The 23,493-nt window shown below is 40.2% G+C and overlaps 1 protein-coding gene across 8 annotated transcripts in view; it reads right to left on the bottom strand.

The window, feature by feature from the left end:
• LOC144026660 (uncharacterized) overlaps nt 1–23,493 on the bottom strand; it is a 144,050-nt gene that overhangs the window by 14,422 nt on the left and 106,135 nt on the right. For 2 of the 8 annotated variants that reach the window (XM_077533531.1, XM_077533532.1), the window contains exons 1-2: nt 16,486–16,545; nt 3,389–3,488 (exon numbers count right to left, since the gene is read on the bottom strand). The exons of 5 other annotated variants lie outside the window; for them this stretch is intronic. In XM_077533531.1, the coding sequence (XP_077389657.1) occupies nt 3,389–3,488; nt 16,486–16,529 (144 nt within the window). In that variant the 5' untranslated portion in view covers nt 16,530–16,545. Of the gene's footprint in view, nt 1–3,388; nt 3,489–16,485; nt 16,546–23,493 lie in introns of those variants that run through there. One more of the 8 variants, XR_013285253.1, reaches the window with a different exon arrangement.

The raw sequence follows: 23,493 nt of genomic DNA, 5'->3' as shown, positions 1-23,493 counted from the left end.
TACTTTGTTCAATCATGAACATTGCATTATCAAAGAGTCCAAATCATTTTCAATGCTTTTGATTGGGCTATATTGGGAAAAAAATAAAACCCACAGACATGGAATCAACAATAATTATAGACTTGTGAAAAAATGTGAAATGTACCAAATTGTGACATAGGAAGGTTCAGCTAGATGCCAGCAATATGCATGTCTGTGGAAAAAAACAAAAATTAACAAGAAATGGGCACAAATGTGACAAAACCTTACAAAAAAAAAAAGAATAAATAAAAGAGTACAAAGTTAAATAAATAAATAAATAAATAATAGAAAAAGAAAACAGACAAAAGGCCAAAAAATGCAGGAAAAAAGAAAAATGTTACAATTGGGGAGCAAAACAAACAAAAATAGCAAAAATAATTAGGAACAAATGGACCAACCCATTTGTATTTTTTTTTTTTAAGCAAAATGTTGGCAAAATACACCAAAAACTGACTAAAACTGACCCAAAAGTAACAAATGAATAAGTTGATTAATTTATTTATTATGCCAAAAACATTGCCAAAAAGCTGGGGGAAAAAAACAAAAAAACAACTAAACACATTATGCAAAAATTAAAAAAAAAAAAAAAAAAAAGTAAAAGAAATTGACAAAAATAAATTGGTCTGATCAGATTTATGCATTGAAATAAATGAAATTTAAAACACTGTAAAACATACAAAACTTATTTAACAAAAAAAATTGATTATTTTATTTTATTTACATGAAATACAAATATTTATATATGTTCTGGGCCAGGGGAAAATAGATCTGACGGTCATCAGCATAAAAATGAAATAAAATACCATGTTTTCTAAAAACAGAACCAAGAGGTAATAAATAGAGAGCAAATAAAAGCCTTAGTACATGTACAGGATTGTGACCATGTTTTTGCTGTAACAACTGACCAGTGTCGGCTTTTGCACCACGTTGGCGCACATCCAACGGAAACGATCGGCAGATTGCTGGCGGTGCGACATGCACACGTCTAGTAAACCGAGTTCCATGAAGAAGAAGGAGGGGAAAAAAAGAAGGAGACGGATGGGAGCCGGCGGTTCGTCGAGTCCCCTCGTGAGGTCCTGGAAGGGCGCCCCCCCCCCGCTTGGCTTCTCTCCCTCCCCGGGGCCCCATCCTGCACTCGGCTCCCCGACATCTGGAGCCTGTTTAGCGTCATCCACGCGCTGTGACACTCGGCGGAAAAATGACAAGAATCTGGACGTTTTGCAACAGGGATGCTTTTCTTTTGCAGAAGGATCTCTTCGTCTGTGTCAACTACAAATTGAGTCAAGAGTTTGGATTAGATGCGAAGAAATGCTCTCGTAGAGTGAAAAAAAATGCTTGGGGGAGGGGCCAAGCTGCTGCGTGTAGCGAAAATCCGCGAGCAATTGACACCGCCCACAAAAGGTTTGTAATTGCCTATGAATGACAGCAAAGCCCTACTTTCGTCTAAATGGAACTCCTCAACCCACTTCAACAAAGTTCCTTGGGACAGAAATACCACAAGATGGTGGCAAAGCACAACTTTTGTCTAAATTCCTCAGTAGTAATTATATTTAATGACTTGAGCAGACGTACAGTAGGATGGATGTGTCAGAGGGCGGGGGGGGGGGGGGGGGGGGGTACGCCCTCCGCCACCAACCGACATTAAAATGTTTGGAATGCAGAACATCGGAGCCCAAAAACAAAACATGGCAGCTTACACACACATGCGCACACGCATACACGCAAACAAGCAAACATTTGACAAAAACTGACAAAAATCAGGCAAAAAAAAAAAAAAGACAACAAAAAAAAAGACAAAATGACAAAACATTGACATAAATGTGTCAAAACCTCACCAAAATAAGGGGTAAAAATCAGTGGGTAAAAAAAATGACTAAAATATGCTGACAAAACTGATAGAAATCTGACACAAACAGGGGAAAAAATGACTCCCCACAAAAATAAATTAATTAATTAAAGAAAGCAGAAAAAAACTGTTAGTTGACATAAAAAAAATATTGCAAAAACTATCAAAAATGCATGTGTCCACACCCACACGTTTATATATAAAAAAAAAAAAAAAAAAAAAAAAAAAAGGGGAGAGCAATTATGATAAGACGTTGAATCGGTAAGACTACCGAATTAACAATTCTGAGCTGTCTCTTAAAAAAACAAAAAACAACAAATAAAAACTATCAAAAATGCATACAAAAATAAAGCAAAAAAAAGAAAAGACACATTTGTAACAATATGTCTAAAAAATCAACTTGGGGGGGGGGGGTGAAAGGAAGAAAAACATTTTTAAAAAATGGACAAAAAAAACCAACAACAAAAACAATGATACCTGGACAAACAAACATTTCAAAACCTGACAAAAATCATTCTAAGAGAAAAATGTCCAAAAATGGCTAAAATTTGTAAAATCCTGACAAAAACATGCAAAAAAAGACGAAAAAAAAATGTACACAAAAGAAGCTGACCAAAAGGTTCAAAAGTTATCATCTGTTCCAGACTGCTGATCAAAATGTAAAAACCAAATATGTCGAGTATTTGTTTTTGTTGTTGTCATAATGACTGCCCAGTATCGGCTTTAATTAGGAGTCGGCCCACATGTTGTATGATGTGGTATGCTTTGGATCATGACAGCCACACAGATTTTTCTCTTGCGTCATGATAGCAACATCCCGATTTTAAATCCCTCCCTCTATTTAAAACATTTCTCTTGTTTGACAAAAGCACATCAAACGGTGCCGACATGCGAATGACGGTGACGCGGCAACAATGGCTGTTGTCTTTACTGCGAAAGAAGCGGAGGTGGGGGTGCAGTGAGGAGCCCCCAGGTACACCCCCGAAGGATTAAAGTGATAGTATCACATTGTCATTAGATGGCGAGAGGTCATTTTCCTCACTCACTGCAGGAAATCATTTAACGATTCAATGAGCAGCAACAATGAAAACACAGGAAGCAAAGATGAAAAAGTTGCTTTCAACCCACGAATAATAAAACATGGCCATTGAAAACATATTTATGCACCTAAAAAGAGCTTTTCGTATTGGCAATATTTGGTTTTATTTCCACCCCCCCCCCCCCAAATTAAGACCTATTCTTTTTTTAAATGAGTGATTTAGAAAAAAAAATATATATATATATATTATATATATATATATATATTTTCTTTTAAATACATCTACAGTTCAAGCTGTGATTCAAATATACAAAAGAATAATGGAAAAAAAATGGGGGGAAAATATAGAGGAAAAATAATTTGCATGAATGTGCCATTTTAATTAAAAGTTAGAATACTCAAATATTCATATGGAGTAATACTGGAATCTACTAGACAATACAAATGTATTAAAAAAAATGTAGATGTTAAAAACTCCTCACTTGTGATGAACAAGTAGCCACTCGAGTGACAATGTCAGCCTGAATTTTCTGCAGGCACAGATAGAGGGCAGCGTTTGTCTTTTCAATCATTCTGGTTTGCCTGCAGACGACAAACAACACCACCAAAAGTGATTCATCTCAAACAAACTGACTGCTGTGCATTTGTTTGCATTCCAAATCAAATCTTTAAATGCAGGCATGCTCCCCCTCTGCCCTACTTTGTTTCTTCTTCTAACAATGATTGCATTTTGGTGTAATTGGCTCTCTTGTACCTTTGTGTGCCGTCAAGAGAGCGTCTCAAGACGAGGCCCCGAGTGGATGCGTCTCGAAAGATGAGTGCTGTCGTAAGCGGCCTCATTTGCTCCCTTGCGCCTCAAAACCTGCGCGCAACAACGAATGCCACACATGCGGTACATGTGTGCTGTTTATTTTTCAAAATATTTATATTGGAACTGCCTTCAAACGGCGCCAATAAATTAATGACATCATTTTTCTTTGAAGTAGGGACATGAGAACACAACAACACCATTCAGTTTGGCTCGTCACCTACAAATGACCTCTAAAATGAATTACAAGCGGCCCTGCGGTAAGGCCCTCTCACCCCAATGTGAAGTCATTTGGGTGCCACCTATACCTGCAAAAAGACTCAAATGAGAGCAGAAGTGACATCATCACAAGTCCTGTCTTTTTATGTTTGGATGCATGTGTGCCAGATGAAGGAAAGAAGAAAAAAGGAAGTAAAATAAAAATAAAATAAAAAAAAAAAAGATGGTCAAGATGGACCAAACTAAAAAAAAAAAAAGAAAGCAAAGAAAATAACGGAAAGGGAAGGACAAAAGAATGAACATTGGAAATAAAGGGAAAAAAGAAGTAAAGAAAAACTTGTAATTTGAGAGAAAAAAATGGAGGAAAGAAGGAAAAATGTAAAGATAGAAAAAATAAAGGAAGAAAAAATAATGGGAAAAGTATGAGAAGATGAACAGAAGAAAGGAAGAAATCAAAAGGAAAAATAGAAGAGGGGAAGAAAAGAGACATAAGGAAAGAAAGGATAGATAGAAAGAGAAGGAAAAGGAGAAGGAAAGGAATTTAAAAAAGAAGGAAAGAAAGCAAGGAAAAAAAAGAAAATAAAAAACCAACAATAGTAGTAAAAATAGAAAAAAAATCGAAAAAAGAAAGATGGAGGGAAGTAAAAAGATGAGGGAAAACAAGAACGTGGAAAAACGGTTGCAATGAGAAAGGAAGAAAGAAAGCAGGAAAGGAAAAAAAGGAAATTACAAAAGGAAAAATACAAGATAAGAACAAAGGGAATAAAAGGAAATAAAGAATGTAAATATGACAGAAAGGTGAAAAGAAGGAAAATAGAAGGGAAAAAATAACAGAAAAACGAATAAAAGGGAAAAGGGAAAGTAAAATAAAGGAAAGAAACGGAAAAAGGGTTAAATGAGGGCGAAAAAAAGGAAAGAAGAAAAAAAGGAAGGGTAGAAGGAAAAAGAAGGGACAAAAGGTAAGAAAGAAAGAAAGCAAGAAAGAAAGAAAAAAGTAAGAAAACGGGGAAAAGGATGATAGGAGATAACACAAATAAAGGGGAAGAGAAAGAAAGAAAGAAAGAAAGAAAGAAAGAAAGAAAAACAAAAAAGAAAGAAGGAAAGAAAGAAGGGAAGAACAAAAGATAATAAAAGGATATCAAAGGACAAAAGAAGGAATAATAATAATAATAATAATAATAAAGGTAGAGCAAAATGAAGGAAAGAAAACCGCCCAAAAGAAAGTAAGCAATTGCTGTCAAAAGTCAAAGCGAGTCAACTTTGAGCATGTGAGTGCGTATTGTTGTTTTGGAGTTCAAACGATCTCTCTTCAACTTCCGCAAGTTAACTAACAGCATTTATGAACTGAGCTAATTACAACTACTTCCTGCTTTTCCTTTTGCCCCCGACGGTACGAGGGAGGCGTGCGTTTACGACGACGCGAGTCATTTTCAAGTAGTAAAAGTCTGAATGAAAGTGGAACGGTGACGAGTGTATTTTATTGTATTTATTTTTTTGTCAGCGGCCGCCATTGTGCTCGCGGCCTGTTTCAGGAGGATGAGCTTCATCGTGGGGATCCAGATCTGCCGGGGCCTGGCTTGCGGCCAGATCTCGGGCTGTTGGTTTAGCCGCTGATCCCGGCAAGTGGCGGAGGAAGACCACGACTACTTTATTACAGCTCACATTGTGACCGTAGTAAAATGTTTCAATATAATCATTCAAAATAGAAGTGGAAAAGTACTGATTCAACTCTTGTATTGAAGTACAAATATATTGCCTGTACAGTTGAGAAAGATTTTAAAACGACAGTTTGACACCGTAAATCTCATGTGATTCAAGCGATGTAAACAACCTCATCCTCCCATGTGCAGACCCACCATGTGAAGCAGATGCTCTTCGGGCCGGCTAATCAGAAGCAGCGAAATCGTGCGCCGCAGCCGAGCGAAAGCTCACCAGACCCGGCACGCCGCAGAGGACAATTTGTTTTTTGTTCTCCCAACAAAGACAAGATGCGGCTCTACTCAAGAGACGCTTTTTAAAGGGCGACATGTGGAAGGCAAACTAGGACTCCGGACAAGCTAAACAGAACCAATCGCATCAAATGATTTCAGGGTCGTACAATGACGGGAAGGGTTTGGGTTTATTTTAAGCATGTGCTAGTCCATACAAAGAGGCAAACAGAGCGAACGTTAGGATGTTGGGTTATACAAAGTGACAGGCTGATTAGACAGTAGAAACTAACCGATGACTAGGACGCAAGGAAAAGACAGAGAAGTCAGTTGCTAGATGTGTTGGACCATCGGAAACCACATTGGACTCGAGAATGAAGGATGAACTAGTTGATGAAGAGACAGACAAACTGGATCCTACGAAGTGACAGGTTGGTTGAACTCGAGGATGTTGGTTCCAGTAAAGACTGGACTCTGGGAAGACAGAACAGTCAGTTGCTACAACGATACGGACCATCAGACTTTTAAAGCGAGAGACACAAATGTTGGCTGCTCGGGACTGTTGTGTTGGAGTGTCAGGGGCCAGAGATACTAGACACTAGAAACTTACAGATGAGTTGGACACAAGGAAGAGACAGACGGGTTAATTGCTTGGCACAGACAGGTTTGTTCTACCATTGGAAAAGAAAGAAAAGTCAAACACGAGGATGTTTCATCAGGTTGGATGCAGGGACTAGACAAACGGATTAGACACTAGAAAATAAAAATAATGTATGTTTGACACAAAGAGGAAATGGGAAGGTTGGACAGATGTATTGAACCCTTAGATGTCCGATCACATGAAGAGACCAACGGGTTAGTCGTGATAAAGACAACTGTATTGGGCTTTCTAGACTGACAAGGACACTAGTGTCTTAGATCTTTTGATGAGCCATAAGATCTGGAACATAAGACGATACGATAGACCCTACAAATTGATAGATGGGTAAGAACCCACGTAGAGATAAACAGGGACAGTTGGATATTAGATCTTTGAAGAGACCGACCATCAGGGTAACACTTAGCAATAGACAGATAAGACACTCGAAAGAGACATCATTGGGACCATTGGAAGAGACAGGTTAGCTAGTTAGAAGAAACAAAATGAAAGGAACTCGAGAGAGCTATACCGGTTAATTGGTAGGAAGAAACAGACGTTTTGACGGTAGGATAAGACCGAATGTAAGGACCATAGGAGAGAGCATCGAGATGGTAGGAAGAGATACAGTAGTGTATTAGATCCAGAGGTGGCAAATCCAGGTCCAGAAAGTAAAAACCCTGACCTTAATACCAAGGTTAACAAGCTCCAGAGCTCATCTTGAGTAGAAGCACCTGTGGCTAAAGCCAAACTGTGGCAGAGTTACTTTCTGGACGTGGACTTGCCACCTCTGATTGGATTATAGAGAGACCAAATGTCTTGGACCTTTATCTGTCGGACATTGGACCACCGGTAGAGCAGGTCGGGACGCGCTATTTGCCAGCATCATCATCACCATCACAAGCACACTACGCTTGTGTCAATGTGGAGGTCAGATGTGCGCTTTTGAAGAAGCGTCTGTGCGAACGCGGCGAGGACAAAAGACGTCCCCGTCACACGAAATGCAGCGACGAGGACGCGCCAAAATATTTGCGGATAAAACCACAATAGAATGCCTTCAAAGCACTGACGGGGTTTAATAAAAATGCGTGACAGTTAATATCGTGCTTTGAGAGAAACTTGAAATGTCTATTGTGCGGAGTGATGATCCGTACACTTGTCACCATCATTCTATCAAAAACTCAATCTCTTGGTTTACCCTTGATCGCCGTGTGGGGCAAACATCCCCCACCCGGCGGCCCCCCGCTGTAATGGAAAGTGTTATGAATGTATGTGCGTCTTAATTCTCCCGCGGCCGACGTTTGTGGGTGGCGAAATTGGGGTGGGCCGACTTAAATGGAAAACCGTGTCCAGTTTAACCGAGCTTGCGCTAAGCCGATTCTTTAAGGTCACGTTGGCACCAATGGGGGATTAGCTCGGGTCGAATCAATGTCTGATTGGGAGCTTTCTCTTGCCCATTGCCTCCCCGTGTCCTGGCAGAATGCTGCCACAGTCTGCCGATTTGTACCGAGCCGACAAGAAAGCTCTCCCCTCCCACGGTGGACAAAGACGCACATTAGCTCACTTTTTGCGTTTTTTTCGATGTGCGCCAGGCCCCCGAAAGGATCAAACGGACGAAGACTCAAAGAAGACGAGCAAGCAGGTGTCATCTGTTAGCTGTTACCGACTGAGGTAGCAGTAAGCCGCTCGTATCCTGATTTACAGAGGACCCAATAGCTGGACCATCAAAAAAACTCAGAGCGTTTCCTCAAAACTTTACAGAAATACCAAGCCAGGTTCAGAACCTTAACTAAAACCTAAACTAGGCTTGCACCAATTTTAAATAAAAGTTGATTGAAACACCAACCCAAACATAAAGTCCTACTTTGAGATCCTATCCCTGATCCAAAACCCTAACCCTTGATTGAAAAAGTCAACTGAGGCTTGAAACTTTAACTCTAGCTTGAAACACTAAGTTATAACATTAACCTCTGTTTGAAACTCCAACAAAGGCTTGAAACCCTATTCTGAAACCTTAACACCGGTTTAAAACAATAATTTGAAACTGTAGCCCTTGTTTGAAAACCCAACCCTGACTTCAAACCCTTTGAAACATCAACCTTGGTTTTAGCCTGTAACCGTCGTTTTAAACCCAAACACTGGATTCAAAGCATTATGTGAAACCCTAACTCATGCTTTAAACCCTACTTGACATGCTCAACCCTGGCTTGAAACCCTGTTTTGAAACCCTACTTGGAAACTGTAACCTTGACTTAACCGTTGTTTGATACTCTGAGTTTTGAAATTGTAAACAAGTCTTGAATTCCCAATTTGAAATGTTAACCCTTGTTTGAAACACTAATCCAAGCTTGTCACCGTAATCTGGGCTTCAAACCTTACACATTATTTGAAATCCGAACATATCAAGTCTCGGACCTGGTGAGACCGTCTGGATCAAAAGCATCAAGTCGGCGTGTGAATCTCTGACGAGGACGTTGTCGGCGCGGGTTTGAATGGTCGTTGTGCGCTGACACAACAAGTCTCAAGTGACCGGCCGCCGCCGTAAGTGGATGGCGAGGGCCCGCCGCCCGCCGCTTACAGAAAGGGACACTCCGCCCCCTTCAGTCGAAGGCCATTGAGAGGCTCAGCAGCTGGGAGTGTTTGTCTCCTTGTCGCAAACGTGGGGGGGGTCACGCGGAGGGAGCGGGGGTCACGGCGCCCAATAGCTTTAATTGACACTGAGCTGGCCGTCACCTGTGACATCCCCGACATAATGGCACGAAAGCTACTCGAGTCTTTTAATGAGCAAACACGCGCACAATGGCGGCCTTGTGGGCGGAGAAGACGACATGGGGGACAAAAGTATTGGGACGCCTGCCATTATGCTGACAGGAAGTGAAGAACGGCCTCCATTCTCTGCGAGACTTTGGACAAGATGTGAGAGCGTGTCGAAAGGTGTTTGATGGGCTCTTCCAAGCACGCCTCTATAGAAGCCCTAACCCGGACTTCAGACCTTACTTTGATAACCTAATCCTTGCTTGAAATCCCAATTGTGGCTTGAAACCCCAATTTGGAACTCTAGCCCACTTTGAAATCCTAACTGTGCTTTACAAAAAAAAAATTGAAACCCTAAACCAGACTTGAAACTCTCATTTTCAAACATAACTAGTATTTGAAACTCCAAAACTGACTTAACTTCATTCATATGAAACCCGAAATATTAAATTTTAAACATACTACTACTACTTTGAAACCAAAACCCTGGCTTGAAACCCTCATTTTAAACCCTAACAACAAACCTGATTCGAAACCCTAATTGAGACCCTAAACCTCATTTGAAATGCTAACGCTGGCTTAAAACCCAACTTCAACACACTAAGCCTGTTTAGAACGCTCCTTTTAAACCCTAACCCCTTGTTTGGAACCCCAACCCAGGCTTGAAACTTAACTGTGCTTCAAATCCAAAGTTTTAAACCATCACTCTGGCTTGACACCCTACTTTGAAACTCTAACCAATGGTTGAGACGCTACTATGAAGCTCTAACTCTTATTTGTAACGCGAAGACAGGCTTGAAACCCTAACTGTACTTTAAATACCAATTTAACTCGTTGATTTCCAGCCATCTTGACTGAAGCAACCCCCTTCGCTGTTTTACTGGATTTTGACTGATTTTGCAAGGTCCACAAAATATCGTGTTCTATTGCTATAAAAACATGGAACATACCAAAAGAAAGATTAGAGTCTCTTCTTTCATTAGGAAAAAAATGTATATTTCTATCCGTTTCCGTTTGGCAGCAATTAGCATGAGAATATAGCTAAGTTTCATCATTATACACAAATCTGTTTAAAACAGTGGGGAAAAGAGTTTTTTGCAACATGGCCTTGGTTGATCTCTTATACTCTGCTGCCACCTGCTGGCCGTTTTTGTTATAACTACCATTGCCATTACCATTCTCTTTAGTTCAGAGGCTGCATCAAAACCTTCTGTGTATGTTCTAGCATTTAAAAAAATAAAAAATAAAAATAAAAAAAAGTATAAATACGTCTTTGGGAGCATGGTAATATTTAAAATAGAACGCATTTATACGTTTTTTGGGAGTAAATGAGTTAATAAACCCAACTGTGCTTCAACACTCTACTTTGAAGCCCTAACCCTGACTCGAAACACTCGTTTAAAACCAGAACCCTTATTTGAAATGCAAACCCTAATTTGAAACATTAACACTTGTTTGAAATGCTAACTCTGGCTTGAAACACTAATTTACAACCCTAACCACGTGAGTTTCTGGATTTGAACTTTCTCAAACTCGTGCAAGGGAATTTGAGCAGAAAGAAGCAGATATCCACATTTTTATTATTTTTTTTTGCCATTTAAATGGTCAGTTTGACCCGTGACAGAACAGGAAGTTTCTGCTGGTTTTGATCAAGTCTTCCCAAGGAGGCGTTTGTTTTGCTCGGTCGTCGCTTCAGAGTGACAGCGCACCTGTGAAGGAGCAAGGGCGTGAAAAGAAGCTTCCTCAGCTCGGCAAACCACTTCAGTTCTCACTTGAGTGCCTCTCTTTAGACCCGGAGCCCTATAGCCCGGCCCCGCCCCCTTCCCCAATCGAGCCACCGCTTCTCAAATTCCTCCACTGGCCTCGCACCGTGGACCCCCATGCCCCCCCTCCCCCGGCATCGAGGGGCATTCAAAACAAATTAACACCCAATCAATGGGGGAACGTTGAAAAAAGGGCAAAAAGAGAGAACGGGCAGAAAGGGAGAAATCTCCTTAGCAACATAATCTAGGCGGTCTGGCGAGAGAGGAGCGTTGAAAGGAGGAGAAAAGGAGTCTTGTCGGCCGCGCCGCTGTTTTGGGGAGGCGCGAGGGATGGGACACAAAGGCGGCGGCCACAAAATGGAAAATTAACACATAAGAAACTGTTCCCTTTTTAGCCTCCCAGAAAAAAAAAAAAAAAGAGCACAATTGGGCACATTAAACCCGAGCCAGGCCTCTCGCTCTTGTGGAGCAAGACATTAACTGTAAAAGGAAGTCACAATTACCGCAAGAAAATAATCGTTAGAATAGAACGCTCTGTGCTGCCGTTAAAGTGCAACCTGGAAGTTTGTAAAATTGACTAAAACATTTGGGGAAAATAGGACTTCGCTCAATTTTTATGATGTATCACTTTCCTAAGAAGAAGATAAACTATTGATGGTGCTCTTTTCTATACCGAGGACAAACTACTGATTTGCACATTATCATTATTATTATTATTATTTATTTATTTATTTATTTATTTTTTAGAAAAGAGGGCCAAATATTGGTTTTGCTTAAAGAAGAAAACGTTTTGACGCTGAGCTTTCCTAAAAGGAAGTCAAACTAAAATATTACAGTTACACTTTCCAAAAAAGACAAACTTAACTCTTTGATTGCCAAAAACGTTTCATAACGATCAGTAAAATCACTACGTATGCCGCCATAAACGTTAAATGATGTCAACTAAGTTTTTTATTTATTTATTTTTTCTCAGTGCAAAGTCCAAGTGCAGAGTTGCCTGGTCTGGTCAATGGGTTGTGGAATCAAAAATATTCTAACTATGGCCAGCAGATGGAAGCATTGTATCTCTTTTCGTTAACGATCAAAGCCTTTGTCCTATCAAAGTTTTTAGTTTTGATAACGTGTGGCAGTAAAAGAGTTAATGTTTCGCTTTCGTAAAAAGATGTCATTTCATAAAAAAAAAAAAAGATGAACTTGACGTTGAACTTTTCTCATCAAGAAAGTTGTATTTTAAAGACCAGCCTTTGACGTTGCACTTTGCTAAAAAGAAAATAAATGACTGATGCTTCACTTTCTTAAAATGAAGACAAACTATTTGTTATGACTCGGGTCATGAAGGAGTGATGTTTGAATGATGTTTTTGTTTCATGTGATGTTTTTGTCTCATGTAACCATCATCAGGTTTTCTACTCGTTTTGTGTTATATGATGTCAGAACTATACGATACCTCGGTGATGTGTGTGGTGACAGGAATCTTTAGTACTGTGTGATGTATTTGTCAACAGCCAATCGGAGAATTTCATGTCATATGATGAGATTGATTGATTCTCTATGTAAGCTGTCTGAAAGATGTTTGCTGGATTATTGATCTCTGTTCCTGTGTACAGCTCTCTTAGTTTCTGCCTCTCAGTGTGAATAAATAGATCAAATCTTATTTGTGGCTGCACAAAACACTATTGATGCTTCGTTTTCCAAAAAGACACTTTGGATTTTGTACTTCCCTAAAAGGAAGACGATGATGTTGAACTTTCCTAAAATGAAAAAGTAAAAACTGTTTCAAAATATTCAATAGTTTTTATTTTACAAAGACACAAAGGTGTCAATACGTGACAATAAGCTAAAGAAGGATGACCAAAAAAAAAAAAACTTCTTGGAATGCCATTGGAAAATGAACTCAAAATCAGACCAAATCAAAGGTGGAACCGTCTCCCGGAAAAAGGTTGCGTTTGATGTATTTGCGCTGGGCTAAGCCTGTTTGCAGACCTTATCTATTATCAAGTCACTTGTGGGAGGATTTACGGCGTCTCGTCTAGCCTTTCGACAAACACTCCCAAGTCTGATCTAAACAACTCCGGCAATTCGGAGTCTGCTTCAGGACAATGTAAACGCTGCCATGCAGGGTCCTGACAACCCATTAAGGTTGCAGAGTGCGCTTTCCCCCAGCCGTGTTATGATATTGTTTCCATATCGGAGAGCAATTAGCGAGAGGGCCAAGCCCCGTGGCCACCAGCCACCCCGTAAGCGGCCTTTGACCTCCCAGCCCATTGAGAGGAGGGTGGGCTTTAATTAGGAGGCCAATAACCCTCCTGCTCTGTTCCTTTCTCAGCAACAGCAATCATGCTACGGGGTCAATTTGACCCGGGCCAGGTTTGACCAGCAAATGTGTTGAAAATGAGAATGTAACATGCTAAACTGTAAAGATCCAGACACAGTGTTGTTTCGTTTAGTATGGAGTAATGTTATAAAAAAAAAAAAAAATCTTCTGCTCAGGGTCAAACTGACCCACTGACTGGTAATTAAGGTAAATGTTGAGGATTTGTATTGAAACACTACTTTTGAACAAGAACCTAATTACAAGCTTCCTACAAAAATGCTTTTTACCGCAAACTTTTTACTATTAGCTTAAAACATGGGTCAATTTGACCCGACATAATGTGAGAGTTATGAGTTTTGTTTTTGTTAAACACTCAGAAGTAGTATTAATGCAAATGAGTGGGCAGAATTCAGAAGTTTCATAACGGAAAAAAATTACAACAAATATTAGCTTTAAAAATGGGTCAATTTGACCCGCCACATACAGTAACATGAGGCTAATAAGCAACCTCCACATATTGGACAGGAGTTTGCTTTGCTGATCATTGAAATAATGTTACTGGAGTAAAAATAAAAATCCATTACTGACAAAAAAAAACAAAAAAACTTTCAAACATGGGTCAATTTGACCCGCAACATAACTTGGCTGTTTACATCAACTTCCACACATCAGAGGCGTTTCCTTTGCTAAACTACTCTGAAAAAGTAAATTCACAACTTCGATGTAAAAAAAAAAAAAGCACTAAGAAATTTTAAGTCTGAACATGGGTCAATTTGACCCGCCCAATCGGCTTTATAAATGAAACTTCCACACATTGGAAAGGAGTTTGCGTTACTAAATATTGACAAGGAGAATTAATGTATTACAGGAGAAAATCTCGAAAACAACAATTTTAAACAAATTGTAACTTTAAACTTGGGTCAATCTGACCCGGCACAAAACAGGGGGGCAATTATCCAATGCTCATTCATTGGACAAACTTTTAATAATTGATGGTAATGCATTAGACTAGACGTTTCATACAGAAAAGCTACTTTTAACTTTAAATATGGGTCAAATTGACCCGCCACGGTGTTAGGGGAGAAGTAATGCAATGGTGAAGAGTAAATGTGACTTAAAATGTAAATAATGAGTATGAGGAAAATCCACTTGTTTTTCCCTCCATGTTCTACATGTGTGATGTGAAGGTCAACGTTTAAAAAAAAAAAAAAAAAAAAAAAGAATCTGAAAGGCGGGTCAGCACCAGAGCAGAGAAAAGCGTCTAAAGAGGTGAGACAAAGTCAAAAGGTGGAGAAAAAAAAATAGATGACAAGAGCGATTCTCTGCATTCAAGCGGCTGATTTCACACTGGCACAAAGACGCTTTGGGGACGTTTCATCCTTTTCACATTTCCTGCACGTTTATTCAGCGTTTATTCGCCGGGCGCGACGTCCGCTGGAAGGAGTCGGCTCCATTCACAGCGCTTCTTTTTTTTTTATATATATATAAATGGCCCCAGCATGCAGCAGCAGACCGCGGCCAATCGGCCAATTACGCCCCCCCTCGGCACACCGGGGCCGCAAAAGAAGGCGGCGCACAATGGGATCACAGGGCAGATAAACGACCCTTTAATGGAGTCGCCCCGCAAACAGGCCCAAACCGCGCGCCCCACTTACGTATTCCATCACGCCGCTGCCCCTCGCGTTTCCTCTTGCAGCAGGCACAGCTGGGGAGAAGCCAGCGCCAGGAAAAATGACTCTTTTCCCCGGGGCCCCCCTCGCCCCACACGGTCGCGGCCCCTTTGAGACTTTTGGCCCAACAAAAGCATCTGTTGCAATACTGTGCTGCCCCCGCCCTCCATCTTAACTCTTTTGGTAAGCAAGCACTGCGACAAATTAACGCGTTTAAAAGTTTTTTTAAAAATCAGGAAAAATATGTTTTTAATTAACACTCATTTTTGTTCTTTTATTTCATTTGGAGGCCTGAGAACCTGGCAACCGCTGCGTTTATTATTCTCCTTCTGACAAATTAATGGACTTTTTAGACGTGCATTTGCTTCTTGGAAATTCTAGTGGGGACTAACCCAATTAATAGCACGTAAAAATGATTAAAAACCCATCAATAAATTGAATATAAAGCCAGCAAGGGCTCTGAGGTCTGCAAACTCAGGGCAATTACGGAGCACAGGCTTCAAAGCAAACATGGTGAAGTGGCATTTCGTTGTTATGCCGCATGCAAATGGGATACGTTGCAGGTGAAGATAGCCCCAAGTATGAATGTCTTTAAATCCAGGTTAAATACTATACAAAAACAAAATCTGAATAAATACTCACCAGAGATGCTGATTATTAGATGTATTCGTGTGTTTAACAATGCTACAGGTGTCTTTTTGCTCGTTGAACAGGTTTGCTCTAACCAACCAATCAGAAGCCGGAAAAGCGCTGACATCATCGAGGGCCAGAGCACTGTGAGGATGAATTTAAAAATAAAAATACTACTACTACTACTACTAATACTACTACTACTACTACTAATAATAATAATAATAATAATAATAAGTTAAATAGACTGAATGATAAGTTAGCAGTTTTGGTTTGATATTTTTTTTAACTCATAATCATTTAAATGATTTTACAACTTTAAAACAAAACCAAAAAGAGGCTTCTCTCCTCTCAAGGACCCATTCAGGAAATTGAACAGGAAGTCAGCCATTTTGAATTTGAAGAAGCCATATTAGGCAAATTCCAAGGCTTATAGTTTGGAATTTACCCAAATCAGGTATCATCAACAGATATGCGATGCTGAATTTCCAAACCTATTGCCCCCCCCCCCCAAAAAAAAAAAAAAACTGACTGAGTAAAGAAGTTGGCCATTTTGTCGCGACTCACCCGTTACTAACTTAGATGATCATATTCCCGAATCAACACGACATTTGTGCATCACAGTCCACGCTTGGAAAAGCCCTTAAGGACCTCTGCACGTAATTGAGCAGGAAGTCAGCCATTTTGATTTCAATCAGCAATTTCTCACTCAGTGACGACCACTGGAATGTCAACAAGTATAGCCTCTTAAATTCGCATTGCTTGTTCTGCAACTGTGTTTCTACATGACCAACAAAGATGATTCGGATCCTGAGCTCGAGCGGTGATGTGCCGTACGCAGCTGAGGCTTGCTCACCTTGTGCCACTCGCTATTGTGCGCCATCCCAGGAGCCTTCTCATCCATCTTTGTCTCTTAGGCTCAAATAGATACAAGTGAGAGAGCGAGAGAGAGAGAGAGAGAGATGGACTGCGAAAAGAGAGGAGGAGAAGTGCAGCTGCGGGATGAATAGGAGTGGGAACGAAGGGATGAGTTGGGAAGGGGCAGCTGCAGGGTGGTCCCCCCCCCCCCTATTTCTTGCCCCATGCCGGTCCGGCAGCGCTACATTTTGTATGGATTCACACGTCGGCCGACATTATTTAGTCATCACGCTACTAAATGGGACTGTTAAAATGCTTGAATGCACAAGCAAACAAGATTTTTCATAAGCTTCTTAGGCAATCAGGTCATACAATGCTGAATATTACTTGCTTGAATACTTATTAGCTGAAGTTTGATTGTCATTTTGAAACGACAGAATCAGAAATGCAACTTGCAAAATGTTTGAATTCTGATGTAAAAACAATCTCCCAATGCAAGTTCGCCACTGCGTTGATTTGTATTGGATTTTGGCGGCATATTGCGGCATACAAGTTGAAAGCACTTCAGGGTGTATGATTTCATATTCGACCAAAATTTGTGTCCCAACAATGTTCACTGAGGAGCTTAACTTGGTCCGTTGGGATTTTTTGGGGGCGTGTATATAGAACTGTTCCACTGTGATAAACATGAAAAGGAAGATTGTTGTCACATGTAGGATACAACCAGTGCACATTTTTGCTTTTATATCTTAATATAGACTTATTCAATATTTACTCTTGAATGACAGTTCACAGTTGGCAATAGTTTTATCATGGCGCAGTTCCAGGTGGTAAAGCGCGTGCTAGGGAGTCGTCACATTTTGGAACCCACCAGCACAATTCTCTGCTTCCATGTCATCATATTAGAAGTGATTCAGTTCTTTGACCCTACATTGCGGGCATACAGACACTTTAAAGTTCAAACAATTTCTTAGTATAGACTTAGAAGAAGGAGTACAAGAAGAAGTGAAAGGAGTAGAAGTAAAGTAAGAGTAGAAGAAGAAGAAGAAGAAGTAAGAGTAGAAGAAGAAGAAGAAAAAGTAAGAGTAGAAGAAGAAGAAGAAAAGGAGGAGAGGAAGAAAAAAGGAGGAGAAGAAGAAGAAGAAAAAGGAGGAGAGGAAGAAAAAGGAGGAGAAGAAGAAGGAGGAGAAGAAGAAGAAAAAGGAGGAGAAGAAGAAGGAGTAGAAGAAGGAGGAGGAGAAGAAGAAAAAGGAGGAGAGGAAGAAAAAGGAGTAGAAGAAGAAGAAGAAGAAGAAGAAGAAGAAGAAGAAAAAGGAGGAGGGGGAGAGGAAGAAAAAGGAGAAGAAGAAGAAGAGGAAGAAAAAGGAGAAGAAGAAGAAGAGGAAGAAAAAGGAGAAGAAGAAGAGGAAGAAAAAGGAGGAGGAGAAGAAGAAGAAGAAGAAGAAGAAAAAGGAGGAGAAGAAGAAGAAGAAGAAGAAAAAGGAGGAGAAGAAGAAGAAGAAGAAAAAGGAGGAGAAGAAGAAGAAGAAAAAGAAGAAGAAGAAGAAGAGGAAGAAGAGGAAGAAGAAAAAGAAGGAGTAGAAGAAGGAGGAGGAGGAGAAGGAGGAGAAGAAGAAAAAGGAGGAGAGGAAGAAAAAGGAGTAGAAGAAGAAGAAGAAGAAGAAGGAGGAGGGGGAGGCAGGAAGGAGTAGAAGAACAAGATAATGAAGGAGTAGAAGAAGAAGAATTAGTAGAAGAAGAATTAGTTAGTTAATTAGAATTAATTAGAATTAGAAGAATTAACTAAATTAGCATTTAGCTAGCAGACTTTCGTTTGACAAAATTACCATGAGGAATATTTTTGGTGTTTCCATTTAAAATGTTGAATTATCTTTTTGTATGTGTGAGTTTTAAAGTGAACTTTGAAGTTTAGAGTAACCTTCCACTTGAAATGACTAATAAAAGTGAAGCACACTTTGCTCTTATTTGGTGAACTGAGTGATGTTATAAGACGAGCACAAACGCTAAAGAATAGTCTGACAGGTCTGTTTTCTCAAGTTTAAAAGCGTTTAATACGTTTGAATGTGTTTAAAGTTATCCAGTCTCTCTTTATCGAGGGTTTTCGCCAATCGTGGTCGGGTCTGAAACTGGGCCTCACTTAATTAGGTCCTTAAAAGAACAGAACCAAAGACTTGCAACACTTTGACGAATGAATAACGTGACAAAAGCTGCAGGTGCAAATAAAAAGTGTCAGCAAGTTCAAATCCCTCCTCCTTCCCCCACCCTCTCTCGTGTCCGGCGGGTCGCACTCATCAGCCAAACCTCCACCCTTCCCGTCCACCTGCCGGTGCCCCCAAACGCACCGCTCATGTGCGATCGCCCAAAACAGAAAGTTCGAATTAAAAAGATCCTCTCGCCGGGGGAGGTCCGGGCCTCATTTTGAATGCGGGCCGCGTCCGGCTCTACAGTACCAGATATCGCCACGTCGCACTTAAAACAAATTTACTCCGGGCGCTATTGTGGAACTTCTTTTTAAAGAGTGTGTTTAGCATTCAGCTCGGCTCGGGAAGTCTTTGTCCGGCCCGCTTGCTCTTCAAACCTCCCGAGTGTCGGCGGTGGGCGGGGGGGGATCGATTTGATTCTAATCGGAGCATGAAAAGAACATGATCTAACTGCTTTCACAGGCGAGTATATTTAGGCCCCAGTCCTCGAGGCCGCCGCCCCCTCCTAAGACTCAACGCGGGGCCACAATGAAGCTGGGACAATTTAAAAAAGCTTTGAATGTCTCGTCAATGACTTTGTGAATGCAAAGGAGAGATTTGGAGAGAGAGAGAGAAGTGACAGGGTGGAGGGAAAAGAGGGTGTTTAAAAAAAAAAAAAAAAAAAAAAAAAAAAAAAAGGCCAGAGAGCAGACATAAAAATTCCAAGAGTTGTTTAAGGCGTGGGTGGGTTCATTTGCATGACAGCGCCTGCTGAATACGACTGACCCCTCTCGGACCGCCCCGGTGCACGGGGCCCGACGCGCACGCTTTGACCCGGCTCATTGACTCTCAATGGATACTCTGTCCGAAAGAGAAGGCTGGGACGTCACGTGTGTACAAAAAAATAAATAACCCCCAAAAAATCTTACGATAATATGTTGGAAAGAGTTGCTGGTTAGAACTCACATTTGTTCCTCGGTATCAATTTTGCCATAGAAAACATGAGATAACACAAAAGGGAGATTGTTGTCACGTGTAGGACGCAGTCAATTTTATCTGAAAAACACTTGATTGCATTCCATTTCTTCTGTGTATTATGCACACAAAGTAAAAATGTTACAGTAGATGCTTAATGACCAAATATGTAGAAGGAGATTGTTGTCACATGTAGGGCACAAGCTTTGGTTGGACATGCCAGAAATTCCCCATACACAGAAAAAAAAAAAGAAGGTAACATGTAAAGTCAGTAAACTTAATCTAAACTGTGATGACGAAGGTGGCAACAAAGACGCACAGGGAGATTGTTGTCACGTGTAGGGTACAGTGCTTGAAATAAGCAAACAGTAAATGCGTTTCATGGTCAAACTGTTACCATCCTAAAACCTTCCCATGTCGCCATCAAATAGAAGTTAACTGGTGAAAAAAAAAAAAAAAAACTGAAAAAACAATAATTCAAGTACTCAAGTTAAATTGACATATGAAAGGTAGATTGTTGTCACGTAAGGAAAAAAAGTGCTGTTTGTGTATACAAAATTCACGCAGCCCCCGTTGGAGTATTACATACATAGAGACAGACAAAATACAGTACAGTCAAAAAAAAAAAGCGGACGTGTGAGGAGATTGTTAGCACATGTAGGTCACAAATTTTGGTTGCACTCTAAATAATTAAATCATGAAGTGCATTTAATTTCACAGATTTCTCTTAAGCATGCTAATTTGCTATAGTTTGATGAAGGCAATGGTGAATGTGAAATGGAAGATTGTTGTCACATGTAGGAAAACAGCAGGTAAGTGCATATTTCTTAAATTATTACTGCTGCTTTAATTGCACAGAACTGCCAGATGTCGGTGACAAATGTGGTAAAGAACGTGTAAAGGGAGACTGTTGTCACATGTAGGACAAAGTCAGCTTCGTCCATATCTACAAAAACCCTCTCATCACTGACCCACAGGCCTGTTGTGAAGTTATCGAAGCCCACTAACATCAATCAACGAGACTAAGTGCAATTTCTGGAGAAATTGCGCAGGAATGCTGAAAGCACATTGAGAGATAAATTATGAAATTATATACCCCGGGAATTTTTGAAGCTAGTTGAAATTTGAACAATGTAAATTGGAAGTATTATTGTGGGAGTTGTTAGGCGGCAAAAAAGTGTGGAGAATAAAAATCACAATAACATGTGGGAATGCTTCAGCATTCCCACAACAAGCACACAAACGGATTTCATACACCCGACAGGTGCAGCCGAGCTCTTGCACGTGCACCATTTTTAATGCAAACGGAGCAGGTGAGAGGGGGACATAAAGTGGAAGCCCCCCCCCCCCCCGAGTGGTGAGGCCTGCATACAAATCACTCCTAACCCTCGTCCCCTCGACCTCATGCAAAGTGGTGACAAAGCTCAGACGGGGGCTCAAACACTCGCCCCATTCATGCGGACCGCCACGGCGCAGACACGAGCTCCTGACCTCCACCTCAGCTGGCGCCCGGACGCTAAATTCACGCACGTCCTGTCATAACGCAGACAAAAAAAAAAACAACAAAAAAAACGGGATGGTCGCGGGGACACGCCCACAAATACGATACGACACATGCTGGTGCACACGCACGTCTCGGAAAGATTATCCTGAGGTAGGCGGTGTGGTAGAGTGATTTTCTGTTGACAATCAGTTGGAGCGGACAATCGCAAAGCAAGGTCAACACATGCGGAAATTTAACACCAAAAGCAGGCTACACCAATACCGATAATCGAGCCTAATTTGTGCATTTTTCTCCTCTTCTGAATCAAGTCTCGCAAGGGATGAAAATACACATTTTTAACATCTAAAACAGGCAAATACTGATAATAGGGCCTAAGTTAAACGATCTTCTGTTCCGATCAGTCAGTATGGGCCCGATTATCGGATCCCTCGAAAGTTTACCCCGAGCAAAGTGGAGTGATTTTTCCTCGCCTGCTTGGAAAACGGTTGGGTCGACAATCAACAATTTTCAGACCTCATTTGGGTATTTTTCCCCCTTTCGAAAGTCAGCAAAGGGACGATTATCGGATGTGTTAAAAAAATTATCCTTAGTTATTTCTTCCTTGTTAAGTGTGAGGTCTCTGAAAATCAGTTTCTATTTATAAAAAAAAAAAAAAAAAAAAAAAGCGGTATAAGTTAATTACAGTTTAGAAATTCGGGTAAAAAGTGAGAGCAAAAGGAAATAAACAACAAATATAAATAAATAAATAAATAAATAAATAAATAAATATAATGGATGGTAAAGACCCCATCTCTACCATTTCAAAAAAATCGATAAAAAATTTTTTTTTAAATCGGTATAGGTTTATTACAGTTCAGAAATGTTGGTAAAAAATAATGAGAGCAAAAGGAAATAAAATAAACAAAAAAAATAAAAATACATAAATAAGTACATTAATTAATAAATGAAAATAATGGATGGGGAAGATCGCATCTCTACCATTCCAAAAAAAGCGATTTCAATAAAAAAAAATAAAAAATAAATAAATAAAATAAATAAAAAAAATCGGTATAGGTTTAGGTTCAGGAATTTTGGTAAAAATTAATGAAAGCAAAAAGAAGAAGAAGAAAAATAAATAAAATAAAGAAAAATAAAATTAAGCACAATAAAATACAAAAAAATAACAATAAATAGATAAATTCATTAATTTAAAAACATTTAAGCAAATGCTCGATTTCAATTGAATAAACATCTGATGACGGTTCTTTTCCAGAACGTTTGTGAGGACGGATACTTGTCAAAGAAGAAATAACGATGACAAAGTCCAAACCCGAGTTTAAAATCAGAACGATTCTCCCTTCATTGCCCAAATGAGCCGACGGCCGCCACTTGTTCCTTCTTCTTGAGCTTGTCCATCAGAGGAGCACGAGATGAGAACGAGAGAGAAACGCGCTGCTTGTTCGACCTCAGACGCAGGACGAAGCGCTAACAAGCGGCCATGGAAATCGACATAATGACACACTCAATTTGACGTGACACTTTACCACATTTTATTGCATTGTGGAGTGTCGTTCGTTGAAGTCAATACACCAAATCGGCAGCCATTAAACTGTACAGTGCTAACTTGACTTTTGAGTTTGATTTGATCTGCGATCGAGCATCTCACTAAAATTACTCATTATTTATTTATTTTATTTTTTTTGCATTGAAATAGATTTAGAGCTTATAATGCCCAATATATGTTGAACCTACACACAATATTGTTAAATTTACAGCTGACGTTGGACCTGGTGGCCCCACTGAAGAGTTTTTTTTTTTTTTTTTTTTTTTTGGAAGAAACCGCCGCATCCCGGGACAGGTGCATGTCGCCGATTGCGCGACCGTTTGCGTGCTGTCTGATAAACAGAGGGACTGAGAGTCGTCTATTCACAACAAAAGACCCTAAACGCAACATTCCAGTCTGCTTCCACTCCAGCAAGCACGTTCAATCGCAAGAATCTTCCCCCCACCAGCCCACCCCTTCCCTGCCGCCTCCTCTCTGTGGAACATCGAGCTCCTTATGACTGTTGAACACAACTTCAAACATTTAACAGCAGTAAAAACACCCTAATTGTCCTTCATTTATGCTGAAATTCACTCTGAAATTGTAAGTAATTTTTACAAGAAGAGTTTTTAGCATATTTTACCAGTTCAGGTTTAGTTTGTGTTTTGTCTTTTTCCTCGTGTTTCTTTACGTTTCAGCCATGATGTGTGTTTTGTTTTGTTGTCCTGACGTTGTCGTGTCCACCTGTCCTTCCTCATGTGTCAACCAAGCAGCATCCTCTGCCACTTGTGTCTTGCCCAGCTGTGTCTAATCGTGTCAATTAGT

The sequence above is a fragment of the Festucalex cinctus genome, chromosome 10 (assembly GCF_051991245.1).
Source record: "Festucalex cinctus isolate MCC-2025b chromosome 10, RoL_Fcin_1.0, whole genome shotgun sequence".
In the NCBI taxonomy this organism is placed as follows: domain Eukaryota; kingdom Metazoa; phylum Chordata; class Actinopteri; order Syngnathiformes; family Syngnathidae; genus Festucalex; species Festucalex cinctus.
The sequence above is the reverse complement of the archived record's forward strand: the minus strand, read 5'-3'. Positions and strand labels throughout refer to the sequence as shown.